This window comes from Rhineura floridana, chromosome 10, assembly GCF_030035675.1.
Source record: "Rhineura floridana isolate rRhiFlo1 chromosome 10, rRhiFlo1.hap2, whole genome shotgun sequence".
Taxonomy (NCBI): domain Eukaryota; kingdom Metazoa; phylum Chordata; class Lepidosauria; order Squamata; family Rhineuridae; genus Rhineura; species Rhineura floridana.
Window position 1 is genome coordinate 14,620,094 of NC_084489.1, and position 26,889 is coordinate 14,646,982.

The window sequence follows — 26,889 nt, forward strand, 5'->3', positions numbered from 1 at the left end:
AAAAAGGACAAAGATTAAAAGAATCATCTACCCAGATACTTCATATTCTACAATCTCCTCATCAGTTTACATTGTATATAGTACTACACACACTACAGACACTTCACTTCTGGACAGTTGGTTTACAGGGGGCACTGCATTTTCTAATCTGAAGGTTGCAAAGATGGATTGCTCTCATCACATTCTAATTCAGAGTGCTACATTAAATCTACATTTAGTAATGAGGAAAATGCAACCAAATCACTTGTACAAACGAAGATAATAAGCAAACATTATCTTACAACTGGAATACTTGGTTTAACATTAACAACTGTGGACTTGTTTCTCCACTCATTATCAGCAGTTTTAAAATGGCATAACATCCTTACTGAGTTGTATGGAGTGTGTTGACATATCAGTCCCTAGGTTGTTTGCCATTCATAAGCAGAGCTTGGAAAAGTTACTTTTTTGAACTACAACTCCCATCAGTCCCAGCCAGTATGGCCACTGGATTGGGCTGATGGGAGTTGTAGTTCAAAAAAGTAACTTTTCCAAGCTCTGTCTCATAAGTGATACCTGCTGATGAGACTGATGTGAAACAGCTGATTCAGAATTGCATTTGTGTTGAAAAATGAAATGGACTGCCTTCAGGTCGATTCTGACTTATGGAGACCCTATGAATATGGTGTTCGTGGTAAGTGGTATTCAGAGGTGGTTTATCATTGCTGTCCTCTGAGGCTGAGAGGCAGTGACTGGCCCAAGGTCACCCAGTGAGCTTCATGGCTGTGTGGGGATTCAAACCCTGGTCTCCCAGGTCATACGTCCAGCACCTTTGTCCAATTGATTTGGATCCAAAATAAATCAGGAATCAGGATGCTTCTTTTTTAAAAAGGAGATAAATGAGGCAAAGGCTGAAACCAAAGTAATTGGAAAATTAAACTATATTTGCATTTTAGAAGCTGTGTTTTACCCTGCCTATGTGTAACTATTTCCAAATGATTCTGGAGCCTTTTACTTGTAAGGAAGGCACCAGGAAGTGGTGAAGGTGACTCAGAGCAAGCCAGTACAGTAATCCACCGGCCTATCTGACAATGGAATCATGCCTATCATTGTCTGCAGACTTGCAGTTCAGCTCCAGTTAATTGGCCCTACTTTTTTCATGCCCTGTTCTGCTTACAGTTAAGTAGGGTTGCCAGGTTCAATCCTGAGACTGATCCTGTATCTTTAGGAGAAGAGAAAGTCAGCCAAGTGCAGGTGTTCTAAAACCACAAGGTGGAATTCTCCCTTCCCCCTGCACAACTTTTAAAGATACAGAAGAACTCTTGGTTGCCAGGCCCAGCCTCCAAGAGGTCTTCTGTATCTTTAAAAGTTGTGCAGGGGGGAGGGAGAATTCCACCTTGTGGTTTTTCCCATTACAGGGTTGCAAGAACACCTGCACTTGGCTGACTTTCTCTTCTCCTGAAGATACAGGGTCAGTCTCAGGCCCTGAACCTGGCAACCCTACAGTTAAGTGATTAACTTAACAGTTAAGTGATTATCCTTTAAGGGATACTGTTTTTGATGTATAGTGGATAACTCCTGAACCCCTGCGCATATCTAGGTAAAATTTTGTTGGGATCCTACCAAAGAGCACCTCTACATTCCTTGTGAGTTTCATGCAAATACACGATTGAAAAAAAGGCAGCAGGGCAACAGGGACTTCCTAAAATGCTCCAAAGGTGCCTGGTACATAAACCCCTGGATCTATTTGTCTGAAAATTTGGCAGACTTCATCCACTCAGAAGTAGCTACCATACCTGAAAATATCACCTATCAAAAGTGTAAATTCAGAGGTGCCATGTGATTTTTCCATTTAAATCAATGAGAAACACAAACTAAAATGAGCATATGAAGTAGGAACAAAATGAAACAACACATGCCCATAAACCAACAACATGAAGCAGCTTCCCAAATGAACCCACAAATCCAAAACTTTTTTTTTTTTGGCACTATCCCAATTCTTACACATTCATGAATTGCAAGTACATTGCAATATATGAGATATCCAAGAATTAATTCAGGATAACTCAAAATTCACTGTTATTTAGAAAATAAGCATATCCCCCCCTCCGCCATGCACTGTTGACTGAAACCAAGCATTGGTTTGAACAGAAGAGACAGTCGCAACAGAATATTGATAAACATCTGTGGATGAAGTGAAAGGGCTGTGATGAATCTCATGAATGGCATGATGGGAGGGTCTGCACACTACTGATAGAAAGATGAGTAGAGGGTGGTGTTGTACCTGTGTCTGAAAGCAGGAAAAGGCCTGGGGAAAAGATGTCACATGGATGTGAGACAGAATATGCAGTGGGGTGTTCATGAAGGTCATTCTATATTGATGGGCAGATGTGATGGATATTGGGCCTCAATTTTGCCAGGTCTCTGCAAGAGTCAGTGTCTACCCCTGACTTCACTAGCTAGAATTTAAGCCTGTTGTGTTAGACTTCTATTTCACCAGTTTGTTTTTTGGGTGACCACTGGGAAGTGGTTATTCTGGCCGTTATTGAATTTGAATGGAAGCACAAAGCACTCTGGATCCACAAAGGATATGGTTACTGAAAAATGCTAACTGAAAGTTACTGTCTGTTTGAAAATAAAAAATGTCATTAAAAATTAAAATAAAAAGTCTGTATTTACCCCATCACAGCACAACTCTCAACCACAACAAAACTCTATGCAAAAGGACTGTGTGTCTATAAAGGACTAAACAGGAGGAGCTGATACTGATATATTTCATGGGATGTTCCAGCAGTATCCAGAGAGACAATACTCATCAGAAGAGTGTCACTGGCTTGGCTTTGATTAGTTGCAGCAGCTATTTAAATCAATGAAAATAAACCTTGTTTCTTTAGTGCTTTGTAATATAGAAGGAATACAATTCATATGATCTATATTTAATTAAACACATCTGAGCAGCAATATATGCCATATATGAAAGCAGCATGGGTTATATTTCTGATTTTTTTAAAAACTGACTTTGGAAAAATAGCACTACCACAAGGGATGGGAACCATTGGCCGATACTGCTTCAAAAGCATCCGTTGACCTAACAGGCTGGTATCGAATCAAGTTTGTTCTTTGTCCACTGTCTGCTCCTTTTACTGATCCAGGTTTTTTTCCTCCCCAAAATCATTGATATTAATATTGATGATTTGAAAGGAAATATCAGTACATGAAAGGAAATATCAATAAAAGTATCATTCTTAATATCAACATTTTAGAGGCAGATTTTTCTTTTTTTAAAAAAAATCCATTTTTGAAAATAGCCCTGGAAAATCACTATATAGAGATTCAATAAAGAATAAGTGAATTAATAGAAAATTCAGTACCAAATCTGAATTGGGTGTAATTCTAGCACATCCCTAACTACCACTCAATTACACAGAATTATTTACAAAAAATATGACAAGACTCTAAAGAGCTTAAGTTTCTGCCTCCTTTTCTTCATCTTCCACAATCACGGTTTGTTTATCTTCTTTCAGTAGTTTAATACCTAAAGCAAGGGAAAAGAAGCAGATTAGAGTAATTCAAACAAACAAACATCTCTTTGGACTGTTAAACTTGTCAGGTTGCCAATAGTGACTGGCTGAGATTTTGCAGCTAGTGACAGAGATGTGTCCAGAAAATTCACTTAAATCAGATTTGCGGCTTCAGAGCTTTCTGGGCCAAGCGAGATGTAACATAAGTTATTTGTTTTTCTCAATCCAGAATTGACCATCCTCAACATGCTGCTTTCAGTATGGATCTAGTTGAGTCTACATCATGCTGTCCACAAGGGTGGGTTACTTGATACACATCTGAAAACTAACTCCTTGATAAAGTTATCCACACCTTTTCCTCCCTGCACATGTGCAGGTGAATGAAGAAGGAAATGGTGATGTGCCCACTCATAATGTCACGGAACAGGGGTAGATACATCCCCCTTCCCATTGCTGTGACTGCCTACTTCCATCTCTGTCACCAGCAAACCACTCTGTCTTGGAGCTGGCTGTGAGGGCCTGCACCTGGTGTCAGGCCAAGGAGACAGTGAACGAGGGTTGCTGCTGGTGTACCATCCACCCTGCTGCCCGGCAGCTTCTGTGACTGAGCTTGCAGAGGCCATCTCACATATAGTATTGGAGGAGCCCAGAACGATAGTCCTGAGTGATTTCAATGTCCACGCTGAGGCTGCCTTTAGTGTTGTGGCTTGGGACTTCATGGCCTCCATGATGATCATGGGTCTGTCTCAAGTTGTCACCGGCCCAACACATAGGGCAGGGTACACCCTTGACTTGGTTTTTGCTCCAGATGGTGGTCTGGAGATAGGAGGGGTGGATGTTACCCCATTGTCATGGTCAGACCACTTCCTAGTAAATTTTAGACTTATGGCTCTGATCCTTCCCTGCAGGGGTGGTGGACAGATTGAGATAGTCCACCCCCGGAGACTAATGGAATCCACTGGATTCCTGAATTCCCTGGGGGAGTTCCTAGTAGATAGAGCAGGTGACCCTGTTGAAGCCCTTGTCAAGCTATGGAGCAGCGAGGCATGTCAGGCTCTTGACATGGTTGCCCCCGAGCGGCCTCTCTGGCATTGTGGAGCCAGGTTTGCACCTTGGTACCCCAGTGAGTTAAGGTCAATGAAACAGGCAGAACAACAGCTGGAGCACAAGTGGCAAAAGATGTGCTGTGAGGCTGCTCAGGCACAAGTAAAACATCATAACCATGCCTACTGTGTGGCAGTGAGGGCAGGGAAGAAGGCTCACTTCTCTGCCTCCATCGCATCCTCAAGTAGCCATCCAGTGGAGCTTTTCCGTATTGTTAGGGGTGTGTTGACATCAACTCCAGGAAATAGAGTTTTAGACCCATCGAAGGCCCACTGTGAATTGTTTGCAAGGCACTTTGAGGGTAAGGTTGCTCGCCTTTGTAACAGTCTTGATACCCCATCCACATCTACTGTAGTCCCCAATGAGGTGTCCAGTGCAACATCTGCTGCAACTTCTTGGGAATGGTTTCAGTTCATGCGGCCTGATGATGTAGACAAGGTGTTTGCAATGATGTGGCCAGCAATATGTCCTCTTAACCCTTGCCCTTCTTGGCTTATTAAAGCTTGCCAAGTGGGGTTGACCAAGTGGATCCAGGGTGTGGTCAATACATCATTGCAGGAGGGAGTGTTTCCAGCCGCCTTGAAAGAGGTGGTGATCCAACCACTCCTGAAAAAGCCTGCCCTGGATCCATTGCTCTGTGACAATTACCAACCGGTCGCAAATATCCCCTTCTTAGGGAAGGTGATTGAGAGGGTTGTGGCGCAGCAATTGCAAATACTCTTGAATGAAACAGATTATCTTGGCCCATTCCAGTCTGGGTTCAGGCCTGGTTATGGGACTGAATCAGCCTTGGTCACCCTGATGGATGACCTTTATCGGGAGAAATACAGGGTGAGTGTGACCCTATTGCTTGATCTTTCAGCGGCTTTTGATACCACTGACCATGTTATCCTTCTGGGCCAACTTGGTGAGGTGGGTATTGAAGGCACTGTTTTACAGTGGTTCCAATCCTATCTTCTAGGTAGATTGGGTGATTGGCTTTTGACCCCCTGGCAGTTGGGCTGTGGGGTGCCACAGGGTACCATCTTGTCCCCCATACTGTTTAACATCAATATGAAGCCCTTGGGAGTGGTCATCAGGAGATTTGGGGCGAGGTGTCAGCAATATGCTGACAATACCCAGCTCTATTTCTCCTTAACATCTGAATCAGGAAAGGCCGTGCAAGCCCTGGACTGCTGCCTGGACTCGGTGGTGGGCTGGATGAGGGCCAATAAACTGACTCTGAATTCTAGCAAGATGGAGGCACTGTGGGTTGGTGGTTCCCGAGTTCAGATAATTGGTCAGTTGCCTGCTTTGGATGGGGTTGTACTTCCTCTGAAAGAGCAGGTCTGTAGTCTGAGGGTGCTCCTGGATCCATCTTTGTCGCTAGAGGCCAGGTGACCTTAGCGGCTAGGAGTGCCTTTTACCAGCTGTGTCTGGTAAGACAGCTGCAGCCGTTTCTGGACCAGGATAGCCTGACCACTGTTGTCCATGCACTGGTAAACTCTAGGCTGGATTACTGTAATGTGGTCTTTGTGGGGCTGCCCTTAAGGTTGGTCCAGAAGCTGCAGCTGGTGCAAAATACAGCGGCAAGACTGCTCACTGGGGCAGGGTATCACCAACATGTCAATCAGCTGCTGAAAGAATTGCACTGGCTGCCCATTTGCTACCTGGCCAAGTTCAAGGTTCTAGTCTTGGTGTACAAAGCCCTATACATCTTGGGACCAGGATACCTGAAAGACCGTTTTACCCCTTATATACCCAGCCGATAGATCTAGATTGTGTGTGAACTAGGTGGAAAAAACAAGAACTCAGCTTCCACTGATTCTAGAATAAAATCTTAAGTGTATGAAAAGGGTGATTGAAGCTGAACTTCTCTCTCTTCCCTTATAGCAAGGGAAAGGAAGCAGTGTTTCCATTAGAGAATGGTCCGTAGTCTGACAATGCAGTCCTATGCATGTTTATTCAGTAGCAAGTCCCATTGTACTCAACAGGACTTATGTTCAGTTAAGCAGGCATAGGATTCTTTAGTGAAGAAAGTTGGAGCAAGTGGAGGGAGAAGAACGCTTAATTTTGAAATTAAGGCATATTTTTGAACAGTTTTTGTATAATTGGCATTACAGAACTGCTCTAAACCTCCTTTTGCTCTGTGAAGAGTGTACGAAATTCAAATGAACAAAACAACTATGCTTTTGAAACTCTTACATTTTTGCTAAGCCTCAGAAATAGTTACCCACTTCAGCTGATTTGATTAAACAAAGGCACGAAAAACTTAGCTAAGAAAGCAAGGCTTATATTTGGCATTACCTCATTTCTCCACTTGTGAATAGATGTTCATAACACTGGTTTCTTCCCCATCTTTGTCTATTTAGAATTACAGTTCTTTGAGACTGTAACATTAGACATCTTTCTGCTTGTGGATTTCCTCCCCAGAGATTGGGGTTCTAACATACTTGGATGGCAAAGCCCTGCTATTCTGAAGGATGTCCCTTGGTGGTCTGAGCCCTGGAAACCTCACCCAAGCCATGTGGCTCAGTCTAGAAACCTCTAGAATGTCCCCCCTGCATCCTGGTTTGACCTCTTAACAACATAGAAGGTGTATACAGATCCCTCCGTAAATATCTTCAGGTTTCTCACAGAATCTGAAAATTGTATCTATGCACTTGCAGGCTAGAATTAAAATTTTCCATGAAATGTTTTGGAACTTATCTTGATCTTCTCGTGGTTGGATGCACCCAATAATGTTTTAACACAAACACAGTGAAATTTATGGCTCAGCAGTAGGGATATGGGAGAAATTTGATTCAATTCACATTTAAAGCCAAATTGATCAAATCTGTACTTTCTGAAACAATATGAGAACCAAAACACAGCCATCCTTTGAAATGTGCACTTATCCAAATTTTGCAATGCAGGTTCTCCAACCAAGCAATGTTTACAAAAATGCAGGTATTAGGGGAAGGTATGCACAAAATGAATATATTTGTGAAAATAACATACAAAAATGCATTAAAGGTAAAGGTGTCCCCGCACTTGTAGTGCGAGTCGTTTCCGACTGTTAGGGTGACGTCTTGCGACGTTTACTAGGCAGACTGTATATATGGGGTGGGATTGCCAGTTCCTTCCCCGGCCTTTCTTTACCCCCAAGCATATGCCGGGTACTCATTCTACCAACCACGGATGGATGGAAGGCTGAGTGGACCTCGACCCCTTTTACCGGAGATTCGACATCCTCCCTTCATTGGAATCGAACTCCGGCCGTGAGCAGAGCTTTGGCTGCTTTACCGCTGCTTACCACTCTGCGCCATGGATAAATTAGGATAAATTGCTTGCACAAATGTGTACATTAGTCAAAGATGCATACAAAAATGTATTTATCTATTTGCACTAGCATGCTGAAGAATTTTCATGAGGACTTATTTTTTAAAAAAATTCAAATTGCTGCAGAAATGTGGAGAGTCAAATTTAAGATGAGAAAAATGAGAAACTGAGAGAACCAAAAGCCAACGGTTATTTCATTCCTACTCAGCAGCTAATTATAACAAAGGTGAAAACATTCATTTCTTCATGAAAGCCGCTTCCCAGTGTTCACCTGGGGGCAGCTGTGTTTTTTCCATACACTGACTCCCAGGAGCAGCCATGCATCATTAAGCCCCATCACTCCCAGAATGACTTGCGCTATGTTCATGTAAAGCACACAGTGGCCAGGAGTCCTGTGAGCTAGCTGCTCAGGCTGTGGACACACTATTTCAAAACTTTTAAGGGGAAAGAATGGAGGAGGCTTACAAAGGCAGCACACAACTCTTAGACCGCCTTGTTATTTTTTAAATGTATGTTTGCAAGTGTGTTTTTAAGGACTTTCCTTTAAAATGGGAATGGGAAGGGACAGACTTAGGACAGATCGATACAATATGTTTAAAACACATCCAGTACACATTTAAATCACATGACTCCCCCCCCAAAGAATCCTGGGAACTGTAGTTTTCCCCACACAGAGCTATACATTCTCACCACCCTTAACAAACTACAGTTCCCATTATTCTTTGGGGAGAGTCGTGTGCTTTAAATGCGTGTCGGATGTGCCTTAAATGTATGGCATGGACCTGCCCTTAATCCCGTCTTTTCTGAGAATGGATAGACTGGCCTTTAATGGGTCCATCCATCCCCAGCTGCCACCCTCCCAACAGTGGTGCTTACTAGGATGGATGCGGGGGGGGGCAGGAAGGTGGCAAGGTTGGGGCTGTGTGGGCACACCAGTGGGATCCCTGAATTGGGTCCATTGGGGTGCCCACATAGCCCTTATCTTGTTGCTTGAGACTCATACAGCAGAAGGCAGTCCTTCAGGGAACCTGATCTCAAGCTGGTCAGGGCTTTGTAGTTCACAACCCACACTTTGAAACTAAACTGGGAACTAGTCTTGTCAGTGTAAACGTGGGAGTCACATGATGCCTGTAAATTGACCTCCTGTCTAGATATATATTGGTTTCAATCCCTTGCATCATTTGTATTCTTTTTTATATTATTGTATATTATCTCATGAAGGTACCTCAGCCACCCACCCACCCAAAAAAAGAATAGAGGGCTGATCTTGAATGGGAATACTCCACTGTGGTCTGCCATTTTCAGCTCCTTTGGAGGAAAACCATTTGGGCAAACAGTTGTGTTCACAGAACTATTAATTAAGTGCTGCACCAACGGAAATAATTGGTGTGAGCTTGACTCTGGGATGCTGCCTGCTTCCCATGCCTTTGGCAGCTGCTTGGCAGGAAGAAAAGAAGCAGTAAATACTGAGTGAGTGCAAATAAGAACAGAATCATTAAGTATGTCCATTTGGTTAGCACTCCACACAGGAGCAAAAAAAAAGAAACCAGGAACTGAAAAGACATTTTTATTTGCTGCCAATAACCATGCTGAGGCTTCTGGGGGGGCAGGGAATGGAGAGCTGTGATTTGATCTGGCAAAGCATTCGGCAAGAGCTCATTGACTCATTCTCTCCCGCAAGCTCACCAGTGCCCCGCATGGTAGTCAACCAAGCATCAAGGAAGCTTCATACTGTTGTAGTTCAGAGTTGATTACATACTCCTTTTGAGGTGGTCATGCCACCATGACCTCCACATTTTGGGACAGTAACTGGACCTGTAAATGCTTTAACTTGTGTTATGATGGTAGCTTTGGTTCATTGCGCCAGGCTCAATTTACTTTTCAAGATTATTTTCTGGATGTGGTGATCGTGAAATGTTTCCAGTCGCTCAGAAGACAAGTCACCGGGCCATAAAATGGTTGGCTTATGATGGGTTCACCCAGTGGCACCTGGTGACAGTTGGGACTGGTAGGGTGGAAGGCAGGGAGCCCAACGGTAGGTGCAGCCAAGGCCAATGAGCGGCACAGCCAATTAATTCTATTTTTGTCCCTACCTTCCTCCTCCTTGCTGAATCCTACAAAGACAACACTGGAGAAAGCTGACAGCCAGGGCCATTCCTTGGACTGGCTGTAAGTAAGAAGGCAGGCAGGTGATGGGTGACTGAGGGCAGACTGAGTTTGGTGGGCAGTGCCGCACTTGCCCTAATGGATCAGCCTCCACTGGCTTCACCATCTCACCTTTAATTCAAAATGATCATTTACGGGTTTCTTCATGACCAACAAGCGTAGGTTTTAGTAGGTGATAGATTCATATACCAATCATCATTCTACGCTACTGAAAGGAAAGAAATATGGCTTCTCGGGGTTGCCAGGTTCAGGGCCTGAGACTGATCCTGTATCTTTAGGAGAAGAGAAAGTCAGCCAAGTGCAGGTGTTCTGGCAACACTGAAATGGGAAAAACCACAAGGTGGAATTCTCCCTTCCCCCTGCACAACTTTTAAAGATGCAGAAGACCTCTTGGAGGCTGGGCCTGGCAACCAAGAGGTCTTCTGTATCTTTAAAAGTTGTGCAGGGTTACTATTAGTAAAGTCCTCTCCCCAGGAGGAGGCACTCTTGACTTACTCCTAGGTAACTGTGTATACAAGGAATATTGAAAGAAGTGCCCTCAAAATATTGTTGGACTCCAACACCCATCAACCCCAGTCAGCTTTGCCAATGATCAGGGATGATCGGAGTTGTAGTCCACAACATCTGGAGGGCACCATGTTGGCTACCCTAGGTGTGCTAGCAGCATGAGGGGCCTGTGGCCCTTCAGATGTTGGACTTCAACTCCCATCATCCACAGCCAGCATGATAAATAGTCAGGGATGATCGGAGTTATACCCCTTCAAAATCTTGGAAGGCAACAGGCTCCCCAATCCAGGTGTATATTAACCTTCTTCTGGTTTGAAGTCCATTAACAAGTCATACCTTAGTTAGCTACATAGTGGGTTGAGCACTGCAAGGAACATATAGACATAGTGGAAGTATGCTGAGGGGGAGGACTGACTATGGGTTTAGAAAGAGTGGAAAAGAGAGAAAGAAGTATAATGTGTGTGTCTTATCTCACAGTTAGAGGGCTGCATTTTCTACAGCCTCACATTTAAGTACCTGCAGTTACATACTCTGCATGGAGATGTGCACCTACTTTTTTTTTAAAAAAAAATTGACATCTAAATACAGAGGCTATCAATGCGACACGCCCTGTTCAAGAGCCATGCCATAATGCCTTCAGTGCTTTTGCTAGTCTCTTTCACATTTCCCTTACCTGCAAGTAGAGGTGGTGTATTTATTGCAGGTGTGTTTTTTCTTCTGGGCTTTTTCTGTTCTTCTGTCTTTTGAAATGCTAGATAGGCGTTGCTCTTCGGTGGTTTCTCAGAGATGTCACACCTCCTAATTAAGTGGTCTGAAAGAATGCCTACAGAAATGCCATAAGAAGCGGAAGTTAGCCTTTAGGAGCCATGCTGATTTTTTTTCTGTACTCATCAGCGTGAGGTGATGCAGTTGCAAGCAAATCCCCTGCCCAAGAAATAAGGCCCCCTACACAGCATCAGTCCTTGCAATTGGCAAGCAGTTTGAAGACTCTGGATTGAATGGGCCTGGTATAAATACTAGGAGCCTCATCAATGAAGCAGTAAGGGCCAGCCCTATCGTTAGGCAGAACAAGACAGCTGGCGCAGGGAACTGATTTGGTGTATATTGAAAGGGGTGCAAGTTGTGAGTTAATTGTGGCTACAATCCTAATTCCAGCCAGGAACAGTGGAGCTGAACAGAGAAGCGGAGCCACTATTGCACCCACAGCTCTGCTCACACTGGCCAATGTGGAACACGAGAGCAGGGGCAGTAAAAGGGCTAATATTTGCTCCACCAGCCCCAAATTAGCCCAACAGAGAGGCTTAGATTGGGCCCATCACTGGTAGCTGGACTAGTTTAGGATCCTGCAGTTTTTTGGCCGATCCAGTTCCATCCTCTTCCCTCCCCCAAAATACATCATTAGCGGAGTTTACACTGGCTATCACTGGCAGGGACAATTTTTACCCATCTGTGCTTTCAGGAGACACAGTGGGGAACATAAACAATGGCAGAGACCTCCGACCACTAAAGTCCAGTGGAGCTGAGCAGAGCCAGGCAAAGGGAGACTTTTGCCACAGCCCAACCCCCTCCAGCATGGTTTGATCAGGGGTTAGGAATGCTCTGTAATTTACTAATGGGCTGGTGGAGATTTTCTTCCTCGTGCCAAATTAACATGGCTGGTCTTGGGTATTACGCACCTTGATGTGGGTGGGGCATCATTTGCTGCTCTGGGCCAGCCTTGGGAGTTTTTGTCTATTGCATCCTGCATATTATAGCACTGCAGCCACGATGGGGAACTTGTGGCCCCCTAGATTTTCTGTGACTACAACTCCCAAACTCCCTGACTATTTGTTATGCAACTAGGGATGATGGGATTTGGAATCCACCAGCAGCTGAAAGGCCAGAGGTTCCATCATCCCTGAAGTACGGCGAAGTCATAGAAGCACTAGCAAAAGACATATTATTATTATTCAGTTATTATTATTATCCATGCAGGTACCAGTGGATTCCATCAGTGGTTTAGCAGTAGCTAAAGAGATAATATCCATGGTGCTCACCTACTATTGGTGGTGGGGTGTGTATTGCTGGCGTATCTTTTCTCTTTGGTTTTTTCTGTTCATGCTCACTTTTCTGAGAGACTTGAAGAGGTTTCCCCTTTCTTGGTATCTTTTTGAGTTCACAGCTTTTAAGCAACTGCTCAGAAAGGTTATCTGCATTAAAAAAAATAGAGTACACAACTATTATCAAAACAACCACACGAAGTTCAGCCTTAAACAGCGCTTCCCTGAAACGATAGCTTCAGTGCAAAATAGCCAAAGATCACGAGAAGACCCAGAAAGGTTGCATGGGGGATGAGATAAGTAATTTAATTCAGAACCCTAGCAAATACAGTGGTTTTGCTATGATGAGAACCCTTCTTATTCCATGAGTGTAGGTGAACATGAAGGGCATTAGCTCAGTGGTAGCACATCTGTAAGGTCTCAGGTTCAACCCCCAGCGTCTCCAGGCAAGGCTGGGAAAAGACTCCTGCCTGAAACTCTGCAGAGCCACTGCCAGGTGATACTGAGGGCTCATCCAGATGACCATATAATGTGTGACATGATCGCTTTGTGTATTCATTATTTTTTGGTCGTCCATATGACGTAGCGTGCTTTTGTGCATTTTCGTGCAGTTAAATCCGCTGTTGCATTACCGCAAAAAATGCTGTTTGCTTTTTTAAATCGGGAATCATCCGCTGTGCCTTCAGGCCCTTGGATGGAATACCGCGGACTTAACAGCTGTGGGTGTGTGATGGGCGGTTCTTGGGCTTTTCCCTATACCCCCTCATTCTCAGCTAATCACGTATTTCCACTTTTGCACATGTGCGCGAATGTCCAGGGAAAGCCTGGGAAAACGGAACAAATCAGAGCAATGGTGTGGTGTTGCAACTTCTACTGAACAGATGCAAAAATCTGCAGTTGCGCAGAAGCAGCAAGAGCAGTTTATTCTTAGCCAGCCTGCGAACTGGGCGGCCGCTCTGGGTGAGATCTGCAATTGTGGTTGTGTGTAAAGCCCCTCTTTTCCTGGCTGCTCTAACTCAAGTGCGGCTGGTTGGTGCAGGGAGCTCGCTTTGCTCTTTCCGCTTCACTCGGAGACAGAAAGACATGCACAGGCACACACAAAGGGAAGAAAGGAGAGCCTGGTGCTTTGCAAAGGGCCACGGGAAGGAAAGGGAGAAGGAGGGGTGGGTGAAGGCAATGGAGCATCAAGTTTTGCCCAAAGTGGTTGGGAAGCTGCTGGGAAGCCTCTGCCACCTAAGCAGAGAGAGAGAGGCAGGCAGAGCAAGAAAGAGAGTGTGGAGGAGCTGGGAGCCGCTGCCGAGCGCTGCACTCTAGAAAAGGTCCTAGACATGACACATCGTTACCTGCGTTTCTGGAGAAATAAGTGGAATTGCCAGCCGTGTGTATCTCCAGAAACATTAATATGCATAAAGTAGAAAAGCATACAGTCGTTTTTGCGAAATATTCTGGGGCATAATTGCGCTTTGTTGCAAAGGGGCTCCCTCCCTCGCAGACCTTCTGAAACTGACATGCTGCCAGCGGCTTGAGGAGATGGGGCGACAGGCTGCCCCTCATGCCCCGCAGGGCTCCCCTTTCCCTCCTGCCACCTCTCCAAGGTTTCCCCCCCAGCAGGTTACTTCGGAGAGGCTCGGGAAGGGGGCCTCCCCCCTTCTCCATCTCTCCCTGGACCGACTCAGTGCGGGTAGCAGCCGCAAACAGGGTGTTCAGCAACCTTATTTGCTGTTTGGAGCACACTGCTTTCACGAGCCGCTCCCCTTTGGCACCCCCTTGCCTTGGGTGGCTTCCCCCATCATCCTCGGCACCCCCACGCCCCTCAAACACTGCCCCATGGAGGCCTCCCCTTCCTCCATAGGCTCCTCCGTGATCTTGTCAATTTCACCACCGTGATCTTGTCAATTTCACCGCCGACCAGCTGGCTTTGCTGGCCGGCTGCAGCTGCCCTGCGGCTGCCTCCAAACAACGCTCCGGGGGGGGGGGTTCGCTCAGACAGAGAGGAGAGGGGGGAGAGGCTCTTCTGCCATTTTCACCGTTTGCTGCACGAGGGGGCTTAATCTCAGCGAGTGGCTCCCTCGCCCCCCTCTCTTCCCCTGTCCCTAGAAGAAGCATTTACAATCGGAAGTGATGGGGTACTGGGTGGGAATCCACCCACAGCGCTGCCCACTTCCTTCCTACATATGACACACAGTTCTGGAGAAATAAGTAGAATTGCCAGCTGTGTATCTCCAGAATGTTTGCATAATATCGCAGATACAAGCAAACAAAAATACAGGAATTATTGGCATATAAGCACCTGGAGACACACACACCCCGCCGGCCCTGCTCCAGAGTGGCCAGCGGCAAGGAACTCCATTACAGCCACAGGAAATTCAAACTTTCATGCTCTTACGTTCAAGCGTATGCGCGTTATTGTGCTTTGTTGCAAAGGGGGAGAGGAGCAAACGTCATATCAAAAGATGGCAGCGGCATAGGAGGATGCTACGGTGAAAGCTCCACCGCCGCTGCCCTTACATTTTTACATCTTTTAACATCTTGTGGGGCTTGAGGAAAAGAGCGTAAGTAAGCGCCTTCCCCCCCTTCTTATTCTGGTTGGCTACCTCTTTTTACCTCTTGTGACTGGCAACTAGTGAGGTGGAGAGGGAAATACTGACAATATCTTTGCCGTCTCCCGCCGGGCCCGTTGCTGTTGGATCCGGCTCGGGTTTCCTTCGTTGCTGCCGCCCCCTGCTGCGGCTTGTGCCTCTTGCCGCCGTTGTTGGAGCCTGCCTGTGCCATCGCGGCCCGTGTTTCCTTGCCGCTGTTGCTCTCTCTCGCTGTGGCCTGCGCTCCCGCCATGGCTCGGGCATTGCCACTGCCGCAGCTGTCATCACCGCTGTCATTCGTGTTTTGCCATTGCCTATGCCTCTCTGCTGCCGCTGCTGTGATCTGCGCTATCCTGTGCCTTCCCCCACCGCCGCTGCTCGTCGTGGCCTGTGCCTTTTCATCGCTGCTGTGGCCTATGTTCCTGTCGCTGTTGGGTTGCTGAGTGCTATTTGGGGGATGGCGTCCCCTTGAGCATCGGGCGTCTCTCGCTGGCGGGGGAGCGGCTGGTGGTGGGTGTGGCGTGGTGGAGCTGAGTCGGGATTCGGGTGTGTCCGCATTCCTGTGTTGCCTTTGGCGCTTCCATCTGTGATGGTGTAGCGCGGTACGCCCTCTATCGGCTGCAGCGGCGAATAAGATCGTGAGGGAAAATCAGGACCTGTGAGGGGTGCAGAAGGCGAGGCGCCTGGCTGTTTGATCTCGACTGAGGACAGAGCTACTGGTCGTGGTGGAGAGACGGTGGGGACTGGAGACACCGGTTGTACAGACGAGGAAAATCATTGTGAAGATCCGGGAATAACGACAGGAGGTGTTTGGTGCTTGGTGTGGATGAATGTGTGGATGTGTATATATGTGTATGTTTGATAGTGAATGGTGCGTAAGCTGATATATATAGATTTTTACTATGTGCCTAGGAAGGGGGCTTTTTCAACAAACGGGAGGACTTGAGGGGGCCCCAATTAGCGTAGTGACGGGCAGAAGGAGGTATGGCGTTGTGAGAAGGACATGCCAGGTAAGGGGAACGCGGCCCAGACCAGTTGTGGCTGTGCCTTGTTCCGGTCCTACTCACACCTGCAGGATTGTTGGTTGTCCTCTCAGCCAACTCTCGGATCTCCAGTTGCTGCTTTTAAATGCCAGATTGGTACATAATAAAATCTCCCTCGTCCATGATTTGATTATGGATGAGGCGGCCGATCTGGCATGTATAACTGAGACCTGGGTGGGTGAGCAGGGAGGGGCTAGCCTCTCCCAGCTCTGCCCACCGGGGTATTTGGTCCAGCATCATGGTAGATCTGAGGGTCGGGGAGGGGGGGTTGCTGTGGTCTATAAGAGTTCCATCTCACTTATCAAGCACCATGTCCATACAATAACTGGTCTGGAGTGTTTGCACCTTGTGTTGGGTCAGAGGGACAGACTGGGAATCTTGTTGGTGTACCGCCCACCCTGCTGCTCAATGGCTTCCCTAACTGAGCTGACGGAAGTGGTCTCGGAGGTATTGCTGACATCCCCCAGACTTTTAGTACTGGGGGATGTCAACATCCATGCTGAGGCTACTTTGTCTGGGGCGGCTCAGGACTTCATGGCCTCCATGACAGCCATGGGGCTGTCCCAGTATGTTAATGGCCCAACACATGTGGCGGGACATACCCTAGACCTTATTTTTGCTACTGGACATGGAGGTGGTGATCTGGATGTGGGGAATTTTACATCTCTTCCTTTGTCATGGACAGATCACCGCTTGTTGAAGTTTAGACTCACAAAGGCTTTTCCCCTCTGCAAGGGTGGGGGACCGATTAAATTGGTCCGCCCCCGGAGACTAATGAATCCTGAGGGGTTTCAAAAGGCTCTGGGGGATTTTCCGGCTGGAAAGACTGGCGCTCCTGTCAAAGCCCTAGTTGAACTGTGGAATACGGAGATGGCTTGGGCTGTTGACATGATCGCTCCTGCGCGCCCTCTCCTGTGTAGAGCTCATACAGCTCCTTGGTATACTCCAGAGCTGAGAGTGATGAAACAAGATAGGAGGCGGCTTGAGCGGAGATGGAGACGAACTCCCAACGGATGCAATTATGCACTGGTAAGTGCCTCTACAAAACTATATTTAGAAGCAGTGAGGGTGGCGAAAAAACAATATTTTGCTGCCACCATTAAGTCATCTCTTTCCCGCCCAGTGGAGCTTTTTAGAGTTGTCCGAGGGCTACTTCATTCTGGCCCTAAGGACACGATAGTACCATCGGTGGCCCGCTGTAATGAGTTTGCTGGGCACTTCCAGAACAAGATCTCATGCATTCGTCGGGACTTAGACTCCCAGTTTGTAGCAGTTGATCCAAGTGAGGTGTCCGGAGCACAGTCTTGTCATGTTTTGTTGGATGAGTTTCAGTTGGTTCAGCTCGAGGACGTGGACAAGGTGCTTGGACAGGTACGTGCAACCACTTCTGTACTGGATCCTTGCCCCTCTTGGCTTATAAAAACCAGCAGGGATGGAACAGCCAACTGGGCCAGGGAAGTGATAAATGCCTCTTTACGAGAGGGAGTGGTCTCTGGCTGTCTGAAAGAGGCAGTAGTGAGACCACTCCTGAAAAAACCTTCCTTGGACCCAGAAAATCTTGATAGCTACAGACCAGTAGCGAATGTTCCATTCCTGGGCAAGATCTTGGAACGAGTGGTTGCTGGCCAGCTCCAGGTGCTATTGGATGAAACCGATTATCTAGATCCATTTCAATCGGGTTTTAGGCCCGGTTTCGGCACTGAGACAGCCTTGGTCACCCTGTATGATGACCTGTGTCAGGAGAGGGACGGAGGGAGTGTAACTCTGTTGATTCTCCTTGATCTTTCCGCAGCTTTTGATACCATCGACCATGGTATCCTTCTGGAGAGACTTGTGGAGTTGGAGGTACTGCTTTGCAGTGGTTCTGCTCCTACTTGGCGGGTCATCTCCAGAGGGTAGTGCTTGGGGAACATTGCTCGACACCGTGGGTTCTCCAATATGGAGTCCCGCAGGGGTCAGTTCTGTCCCCCATGCTTTTTAACATCTACATGAAGCCGCTTGGTGCGGTCATCAGGAGCTTTCGAGTGCGTTGTCATCAGAATGCTGATGACACGCAGCTCTACTTCTCCTTTTCATCTTCTTCAGGTGAGGCTGTCAATGTGCTGAACCGTTGCCTGGCTGCGATAATGGACTGGATGAGAGCTAATAAACTGAGGCTCAATCCAGACAAGACTGAGATGCTGTTGGTGGGTGGTTTCTCTGATCAGATGGTGGATATTCATCCTGTTCTAGATGGAGTTACACTCCCCCTGAAAGAGCAGGTTCGTAGTCTGGGAATACTTTTAGATCCTTTTCTGTCACTTGAGGCTCAAGTAGCCTCGGTGGCACGAAATGCCTTCTACCAACTTCGGTTGGTAGCCCAGCTATGTCCCTATTTGGACAGAGAGGATCTCACCTCAGTTGTTCACGCTCTGGTAACCTCCCAATTGGACTACTGCAATGTGCTCTACGTGGGGCTGCCTTTGAAGACGGTCCGGAAGCTACAGCTGGTGCAAAATGCAGCGGCCAGACTAATAAGAAGGACCAGGTGGTCCAAACACATAACACCTGTTCTGGCCCGCTTGCACTGGCTACCTATATGCTTCCGGGCCAGATTCAAAGTGCTGGTTTTAACTTATAAAGCCTTATATGGCGCAGGACCACAATACATATTGGAACGCCTCTCCCAATATGAACCTGCTTGTACACTGCGCTCAACATTGAAGGCCCTCCTCCGGGCTCCGACCCATAGGGAAGCTTGGAGGATGGTAACAAGAACTAGGGCCTTCTCAGTGGTGGCCCCCAAACTGTGGAACAGTCTTCCCGAAGAGATACGAATGGCACCGACGCTGCTATCTTTCTGGCACCAAGTTAAAACCTTCCTATTTTATCAGGCATTTTTATTTTTTCTATATATGTTTTTAATCTGGTTTTAGATTGTGGATTTCTATATATATCTGTTTTGTATTGTTTATGTGATTTTATTGTATTCATTCATGTTTGTTGTGCACCGCCCAGAGAGCTATGCTAGTGGGGCGGTATAAAAATTCAATAAATAAATAAATAAATAAAAATATTTTGCGGACCAATTGGCTGATAGGGGGTTGTTTTACAGGCGGGGCTGGGAAACAGCGAAAAGAATGTACGGATCTTCCCACTGCGTGTGCAGGCGCAAAAAAAGCATTTTTTTTAATCGGGAAAGAGCGAACAAACAGGCATTGTGAGGACTGTCAGATGACAAACTGAATATGGAAAACATGGATTATCTGTCTCCGTTGGATGAGCCCTGAGATGGATGAGCCAATGGTCTGACTTAGGACTGTGTCCTAACCTATACCTTTAATCAGAGCTTGGAAAAGTTACTTTTTTGAACTACAACTCCCATCAGCCCAATCCAGTGGCCATGCTGGCTGGGGCTGATGGGAGTTGTAGTTTACAAAAGTAACTTTTCCGAGCTCTGCCTTTAGTGGTGCATAGAATCTCAGGATTCTTTGGGGGGAAATCTCATAACCATTTTACCTGTCACAAGCTGATTTTTATTCTCTGCAAAAGGACAAAAGCAGTGTGGAAAAAGCCTAATGTACGTTTGAAAAACAGGGCAGAATGAGTTCGATCAACATGGTATTTGACAACTGCGGAAACAGTGTTGCTTTTCACTACCTTATTGGTCATAAGAGCATATTGTGTTTGGTTCAGTAAAGTCACAGCACTAGACAAAGCTGATGTGAAATATGGGTTCTGTAATAGGAGCAAGTATGAGGAATGAGAAGTGAGCACAGTCAAAACATCTCTTGGTGAAGCAGAAGAAAGTGTGCTGCTGGTACAGGGATGGGTCAATCTGTCGATTTCAGTTTCTCCAGTTGTTTATTTTTCCCAGTTGTTTATTTCTCCACCCATCAGTCTGCGAATTTTTAAAAAAGCCCTCATGGAAATATATTGGCATTTTAGTGCAGACCTCTCCCAATACCCACATTTTTGCATGCAGCTTTCCCTAATATGCACATTTTGGCAAAGCAATTTACCCTAGTATCATGCATTTTTGTATATTATTTTCAGCAACAGATGCCTTTATATGCACACTTTACACTAGTAGATTCATTTTTGTGCAAATTACCTGGCTGGAGAACTTGCAATGCAAAATTTGGGAAGATATGAATTTGGATGGATGGCTGTTTACATATTAAGAAGGCTTGCCTTTAAATGCACACCGTATCCAATTTCTTCCCTATTCCTCTGCAGCTGTCTATGGCAATATTTTCAAAAGATGACAAAAGATTTGCAGTAAAGTCTCTAACTCTCTAGGCATGAAATCTTGCTGTGGCAAGCTTGCTTTTGTGGAAGATGAGTCTAGCAATATTAAAGGAGAAAATCTGAACGCTTCTGTGTTCTTCCTCTCCTTTCTTCTTTGGCTAATATTTATATGCTGAGCCCAGCAGAAAGAAGACGATGAAAGAACATGACAAAACAGCCCAGCCCACCCGTTGCCACTCCATCTGGCATCAGATGCATCACCAGAAGGCACAGTCTATCAGGTTTCAAGAGCAGCAGTTGTTCCACTGAGGGGGTGGGGGATGGGATGGCAATGGACAGGGCTTAATGATGCAAAGTAGACCTTTTCGCTACACAACAGGCGCTGACATCACCTCTAGAAGACTGACCTAAGTGGTTACAGTGAGGATCTCGCCCATCCAATCTGTCTTCTGAGATATCATGTGATGCCTGCACATATTCAGTTGACATCACTGAAGAAGCTTTTCTTTAGAAGCTATAAAGGGAAACAATAACAGTACAGGGTACATAAACAGTTATGCTATGCTGTGTCATATGCGAACGTACAAAATTTTTTCTGTGTCAGTTTTGGATATGTTGGTTTTTTTCCTTCCGAATTTAATTTTTAATTTTTATTTTTAAGTTAACACAACCATAAAACAGAATCCCATACAAAAATATCTCTCTTTGTCAACAACAAACAATAATGTCAACATAAGGAACATTTCCATAATGTTTGGGACGCTTGGGCAATGTAAGGAATGTTTCAGGAACCACTGACTTTTTCAAGTATTTAAAGACATTCTCTGACATCGGTTTATGGAGCACAGTGTGTGGCCTCGTAAAGTAAACACAGCCAACAAGTCATGTTTTACGGTCTGCAAGGTTGTTAGCAATTCTTCTGTTGGCAAGCCCAAGCAGGCTGAGAAACAGGAGGTCTATCCAGTCTCTCATGGGCTGCCATCCATGATGGGTGGACTCTATTTGGCTTAATGGGTCATGGGCCATACATACCTGCCCTGCATATTGAACCTCATTTTGCCTTCCTCTGTCTCTCTCTTTCCTTGCCTTAATATGTCTCCCAGAAATCCAGTCATCCAATATTTGTTACTTTTTGTTCCTTCTGTTTACTACAAGAATACCCTGAAGACTGTCAACTGGTGGGTGTTTTCCTCTCCACCCCATGATGGCTGTGTACTTGTGCCCATAATTTGATCTGAGCCCTTGTCTAGAAGAGATCCTTTTTCTTTAAGAGCTAAATGACGAAGTGTGATATCTCAATCCCATCTCAGTCACTTCCAGATGACCTATTTGTTGGGCCTTCATCCTGATTTGTCTGGACAACGTTTGCAGGGAGGTTAGACAGCAGTCAGTTATTTATGGAATATTCATTTTGATTTGTTTACAGAGAGGTTGTACAAAGTTGCATCAACAAAGTGCTACCCTACACTTTCCAGTGCATTTTCCTGTCACTTTCCTTATCACAAAAAGTTTGAATTTTCAGGGAAACAGATTTGTTGTGCAAGAGCCCCAAGTCAGTTTTAATTGTGCAACCTGAATTTGCCAGTATGTGATTGAATCCAACCCAAAAATAGTGACAGTCTGGAAGCACCCCTGCTGTTTACTCTGCACCCATGGATGAATACGAGCAGAGGGTTTCAGACTTGCACATTTAGTTTACCATATTATATTTTACCTCATTTCTTTATTAAATAAACATATTTCCCACTGCAGTGAATAGTTAGACCCATGAACCTTGCCATGCAAATAGTTCCACAAGGGGAATTTTTAGGTATGATCGCTATCTGCTACAAAAGACAAGTCTGGAAAAGCCGTTTGTGTGTGGACTTTTAGACTTTGGCATAGCTTAAGACTTGGTGTCATTATTCATTTACAAGCAAACGCTTAATGAAATAAACGTTAATAGCTTAATAATATCAATTGAAACACTAAAACAAAGTCCAACAGATCAAAGTGTTGCTTACAACCAGGGTTTCTCAAAGATCAGGACTATAATAGGCTTCCTGAAGTCTCTCCCATTTTTATTAACCTTTTCAAAGAAATGTAACACTGCAACCTTAACACAGGTCTGTCAGATATACAATATAGGCATATGTACTCATATGGCTTTAATAGCTGCTTAGAAGTTAGTTGTGTATGTTGCCTTGATCTCTTTGGAGGAAAGGTGGCATATGATCATATTAAATAAATACATTCTCTCACCGTATTGAATCCAAATATACTTTCCTTTTCAGGGTAGAACTCTAGGGGGAAAAAAACCAAAGGTTTTGCAAGTGTACAATAGAAGCAGAGCTTGGAAAAGTTACTTTTTTAAACTACAGCTCCCATCAGCCCCAGCAAGCTCTGAATAGAAGCCAATGCTTCACAGCACTGATAGGCTAGTACCCATGCTGTCATCAAGAATCTCCCCTCCTCCAATCTTCAGGGCAGTTTTGCATTAAAAAAGATGTTTATATATATGCAACATGGACAAATCAACAGATGAGCATTACTTGTGTTATTATATTCATACATGGCAGACTGAATTCTTGGCAATCTCGGTTTTCTGTCACTAAAATAGGATTATAAACTCCTTTGTTGTCAATGATTGATACAGAAATTAATAGTACAAATTGCAAGGGCTCTATGGGCATGTATATGACTATGAGGATCACCTCCTTTCTGCTGCTGATGTGCCATAGCTCTGTAAATGGCACTATGCATATTTTATAGAGTTCATGGCCTGCTGTACATATGCACAAGCTAAAATCAGGCTTATAATCTTATGGCCGTCTAGGGGAAAAGGGAGCAGGAGGGTGTGTCTAGAGCACGGCAATGGGCAGACTATGATTCCTGGAATTACAGTCATATTTCAAGAGAGACATCAGTCACGCTTGCTAACACTGGCTATTTCTTCCTTGATGTGCTCAACAACTGTTAGGGACAAAAATTCCACCAGAGTCTCTAGTCTCTTAGAGAAGAAAATGATGTGTTCTCCCATCCCACATATCCTAGGAATATAGGAATCTGCCTTATACTGAGTCAGACCCACCGGTCCGCCCAGCTCAGTACTGTCTACACTCGTCGTGATTCTACGGGGATCCAGGCAGGGATTCTCTCCCAGTCCTGCCTGGAGATGCTGGAGATTGAACTTGGGTCCTTCTATGCACAATGCAGATGCTCTACCACTGAGCTATGGCCCTTCCCCTTTTCAGCGTAGTGATATGACTCTTCTGTGGATCCCTGTTCTTTTCACAGCCTTCAGTAATGGGCTGAGTATGTGTGTGATGATAAAACCCATCAAGGTCTATTGCAGTCTATTCTACTCCATTGATGCAGTAAATCCATTCTAGCAGGGAGAGCTGATGGGGTGCTCTCCAGATATCCAGATACAGTGCTCTTCAGTGACCACCGGCCATGCTGGCTAGGGGTAATCGACATTGGAGTCCAACAACATCTGGAAAGCATCATGTTGGCTCTCTCTGCATTAATGAAAAGCAGTGTTGAATGGGCAGCTCCATCATACCCATGTTTGCTAACCAAAATACTATCATTGTCAACTACTCCTAAACCAACCACTAACAACATGCAGGGAAGGGCAGTCTGGCTCTCATTCAACCCTTTGAAGGATAGTGATCTGTGAAAGTTCTAAACTACAAGCTTCTACATTTTAGATCACACAGAAGCATCCCCATCTCACTGATTATTCTTCTCAAAATTGTTACGTGCTATTGTTTCATACAGTGAAGATCTCATGATCTAGATACACAAAATGAGTGTCTACCTAACATGAACACTTGTATCTCAAGCCTAGATAAGCAAGGTAGTTCACATTAGCAGGTGATCTCTAAATTAGACTAGCTAAGAAGATGACAACTTATGTATCCTGAGATGCTGTTCTGTGCCACTACAGATACAACTTTCACCCTGATGCTAAAGAGGTTTATCCCTGATTTCACTGGAACTTACTTCCTTGTAATGCATTTAAGACGGGGATGTAACTTTTTCTTTTTGGTTTAAGCTCAGACAATATTTTTCTAGAGAGGAATGTTCATGCATGGAAAATACAAATACATACTAATAGTACGTTCGTAAGAAGAAATGGAAATATCTAGGGTTTAGCTACAGTCATCTGATGTCATTGTAACAACATTTCTAGAACAAATTTTAGAAACTTTTAAATCATATGAGGTAGTCATTCTCAAAAGTTTCCCTAAAAGCAATATTCTTTATCCCTCTTTTTAAAAAGCCTGAACTCTACAAGCTGTCTTAAAACTAAAGTGCACATGTTGTCTCACTCTATGTGGAGGAAGTAGGGATAGAGGAGAAATTCAGTTCGGTTTTCATTTAAAGCTAAATCTGTCAAATTCTCACTTCTGAAGCGATATAAGAACCGAAACGCAGCCGTCCTTTGAAACGGAATTTTGTGATGCGGTTCTCCAACCCAGAAAAAGTTTACAAAAATGCATATAATAGGGGAGTGTGGATTAAAATAAACATCTTACTGAAATAACATACAAAATGCCTTCTATTAGGAGAAATTACTTTCAAAAATATGCACATTAGTCAAAATTGCATACAAATTCATACTAAAATGCTGAAATATTTTCATGAGGAATTTAAAAAAAAAACCACACAAATTGCTGCAGAAATGTGGAGAATTCAAGACTGGAAAAATGCAATACTAAGACAACCAAAACTGACAGATCCTTTCATCCCTAGGAAGATTTTTTGTGTGTGGAAGATATGGAATACAGATATCTGTTTTCCAGATCACAGACAGAAAAATGAGTTGTCCACATGGGGGGGGGGGAACAGATTTGAAAACTTTTATAAAAGAAACATTTTCTGTAAGTGATTTGAAGTATACCGACTTCAAAAAGCAACGAAAAATCTGAAGCCACCTTAGTAAATAAGCTTCAGCTTAGTCTATATGAAATAACCACACAGCAGGAGCACACGTGATTATTTTCTCTTCCCCACCCCTCCAATATCAAACAAAAGCTTCTGTACTTGGAAGTTGTACTAAATGGTGGTGAACACCTGAATCGTAACCTAGTTATAATGACATTCTTAGCGTTAAACTGATTTAGTCCCATAGATTTTCATCTCAAACAGCACCCCAAAGCTAACACATTTAAAATGAATATGATGGATTGTATTATAAATCTACATCTATCAGAATACATTCAGCTTAACTGAGTTATGGATCACACTCTCCTACTTTTAGGAGCAAAATCCGACAACAGCTAATTATAGATGCAAGTGAAACAACACATTAGTTTAAGCTATTTACACAGCTAGATCTTAAACATAATTACTCTGAAGTAAGTTTCACTGATTTCAATTAGACTTGCTCCCAGGTAAGTGAGTATACAGTACAATTGCAGTCTGTGATTCTATGTATACCGACCTAGAATTAAGCCCCAATGAACTCTGTAGGACTTACTTCCAAGCAAACATGCATAGGATCATACCGGTGAATCCAAGTATACTTGGAAATCTATCCCATTTAAATGCTTGAGACTGAGCGGCACATAAATGTGCTTAGGACTGAGTTGAACAGTCCAAAGTCCAAATACCCTGGCATCATAGATTAAATATATTTTAACATTTCCCCTTCTTTTTCTGATGTATATGGCATCAGCCTCTCTCTCAATTCCCATCCTTTCCTATCTCATTCAACTCTTCTCAGATAGAATCATCTGTTAGCTGGCTTTAAATCTACCTGGCAGAGGAACTGATCTGTGACTCTTTATTACTATCTCATCACAGGCAGATTTCCCCCCCTGTTTCCTTTGGGAAAAGAGCTCTTCCACTCACCCCAGCAAAAGTGCCGAAGAACTTACCAACCAGGGAAGCTGGGATAGGTGCGATAGGGAGTCAGTGTTCACTGGAGCAGGAACTTTCTTCTCTGCTAGCATGGAGTGCTCCTGCACGCCCTTATCTAGGGAGCAGCAGTCGCAGTTGCTATGACAATGCTTTGTTTCCAGAGTACCCCAGGAAGGAAAGACGAGTAACCTTTAGCCTGTGCACTAGCAGATTTTAATGAAGTGGTGCTTGCCGCTTTTCAAATTAGTTTTGCAAAGAAGCGAGAAAGAGCAAAGATAAAACTTCTAAAGAAAGATGTGCCTAACAAAACAATGAGCTTCAGAGACTTTCTGCCACTGTCTGATGGCAGAAACTGCCCAGCGATGTCAGTGTGTGAAGAAAAGAAGTGATGTGCACGGGTAGAGTGGAGACAGCAAAACTTTTTTTAAAAACTGAAAACTCTAAAATGCCAATGCCCAACAGATCCAAACTGTGTCTTTCCCAGAGGCTAACAGGCTAGATGGTTGCTGATCAAAGCAGAGCGATGAGGGGAAGCAGAGAACTAGTCTGGACGGGGCACATAAACACTCAG

The 26,889-nt window shown here is 44.8% G+C and overlaps 1 protein-coding gene across 1 annotated transcript; it reads right to left on the reverse strand.

Moving 5' to 3' along the window:
- Positions 1 to 3,386: 3,386 nt before the first annotated feature.
- On the reverse strand, positions 3,387 to 26,380 carry PPP1R17 (protein phosphatase 1 regulatory subunit 17). The gene is made up of 5 exons (XM_061587404.1): positions 26,336 to 26,380; positions 20,876 to 20,982; positions 12,614 to 12,766; positions 11,251 to 11,400; positions 3,387 to 3,514 (listed from the first exon to the last, which is right to left on the reverse strand). Exons 2-5 carry the CDS (start codon positions 20,955 to 20,957, stop codon positions 3,444 to 3,446), a joined length of 456 nt encoding a protein of 151 aa, XP_061443388.1. The 5' UTR covers positions 20,958 to 20,982; positions 26,336 to 26,380; the 3' UTR covers positions 3,387 to 3,443.
- Between the last annotated feature and the right edge of the window lie 509 nt (positions 26,381 to 26,889).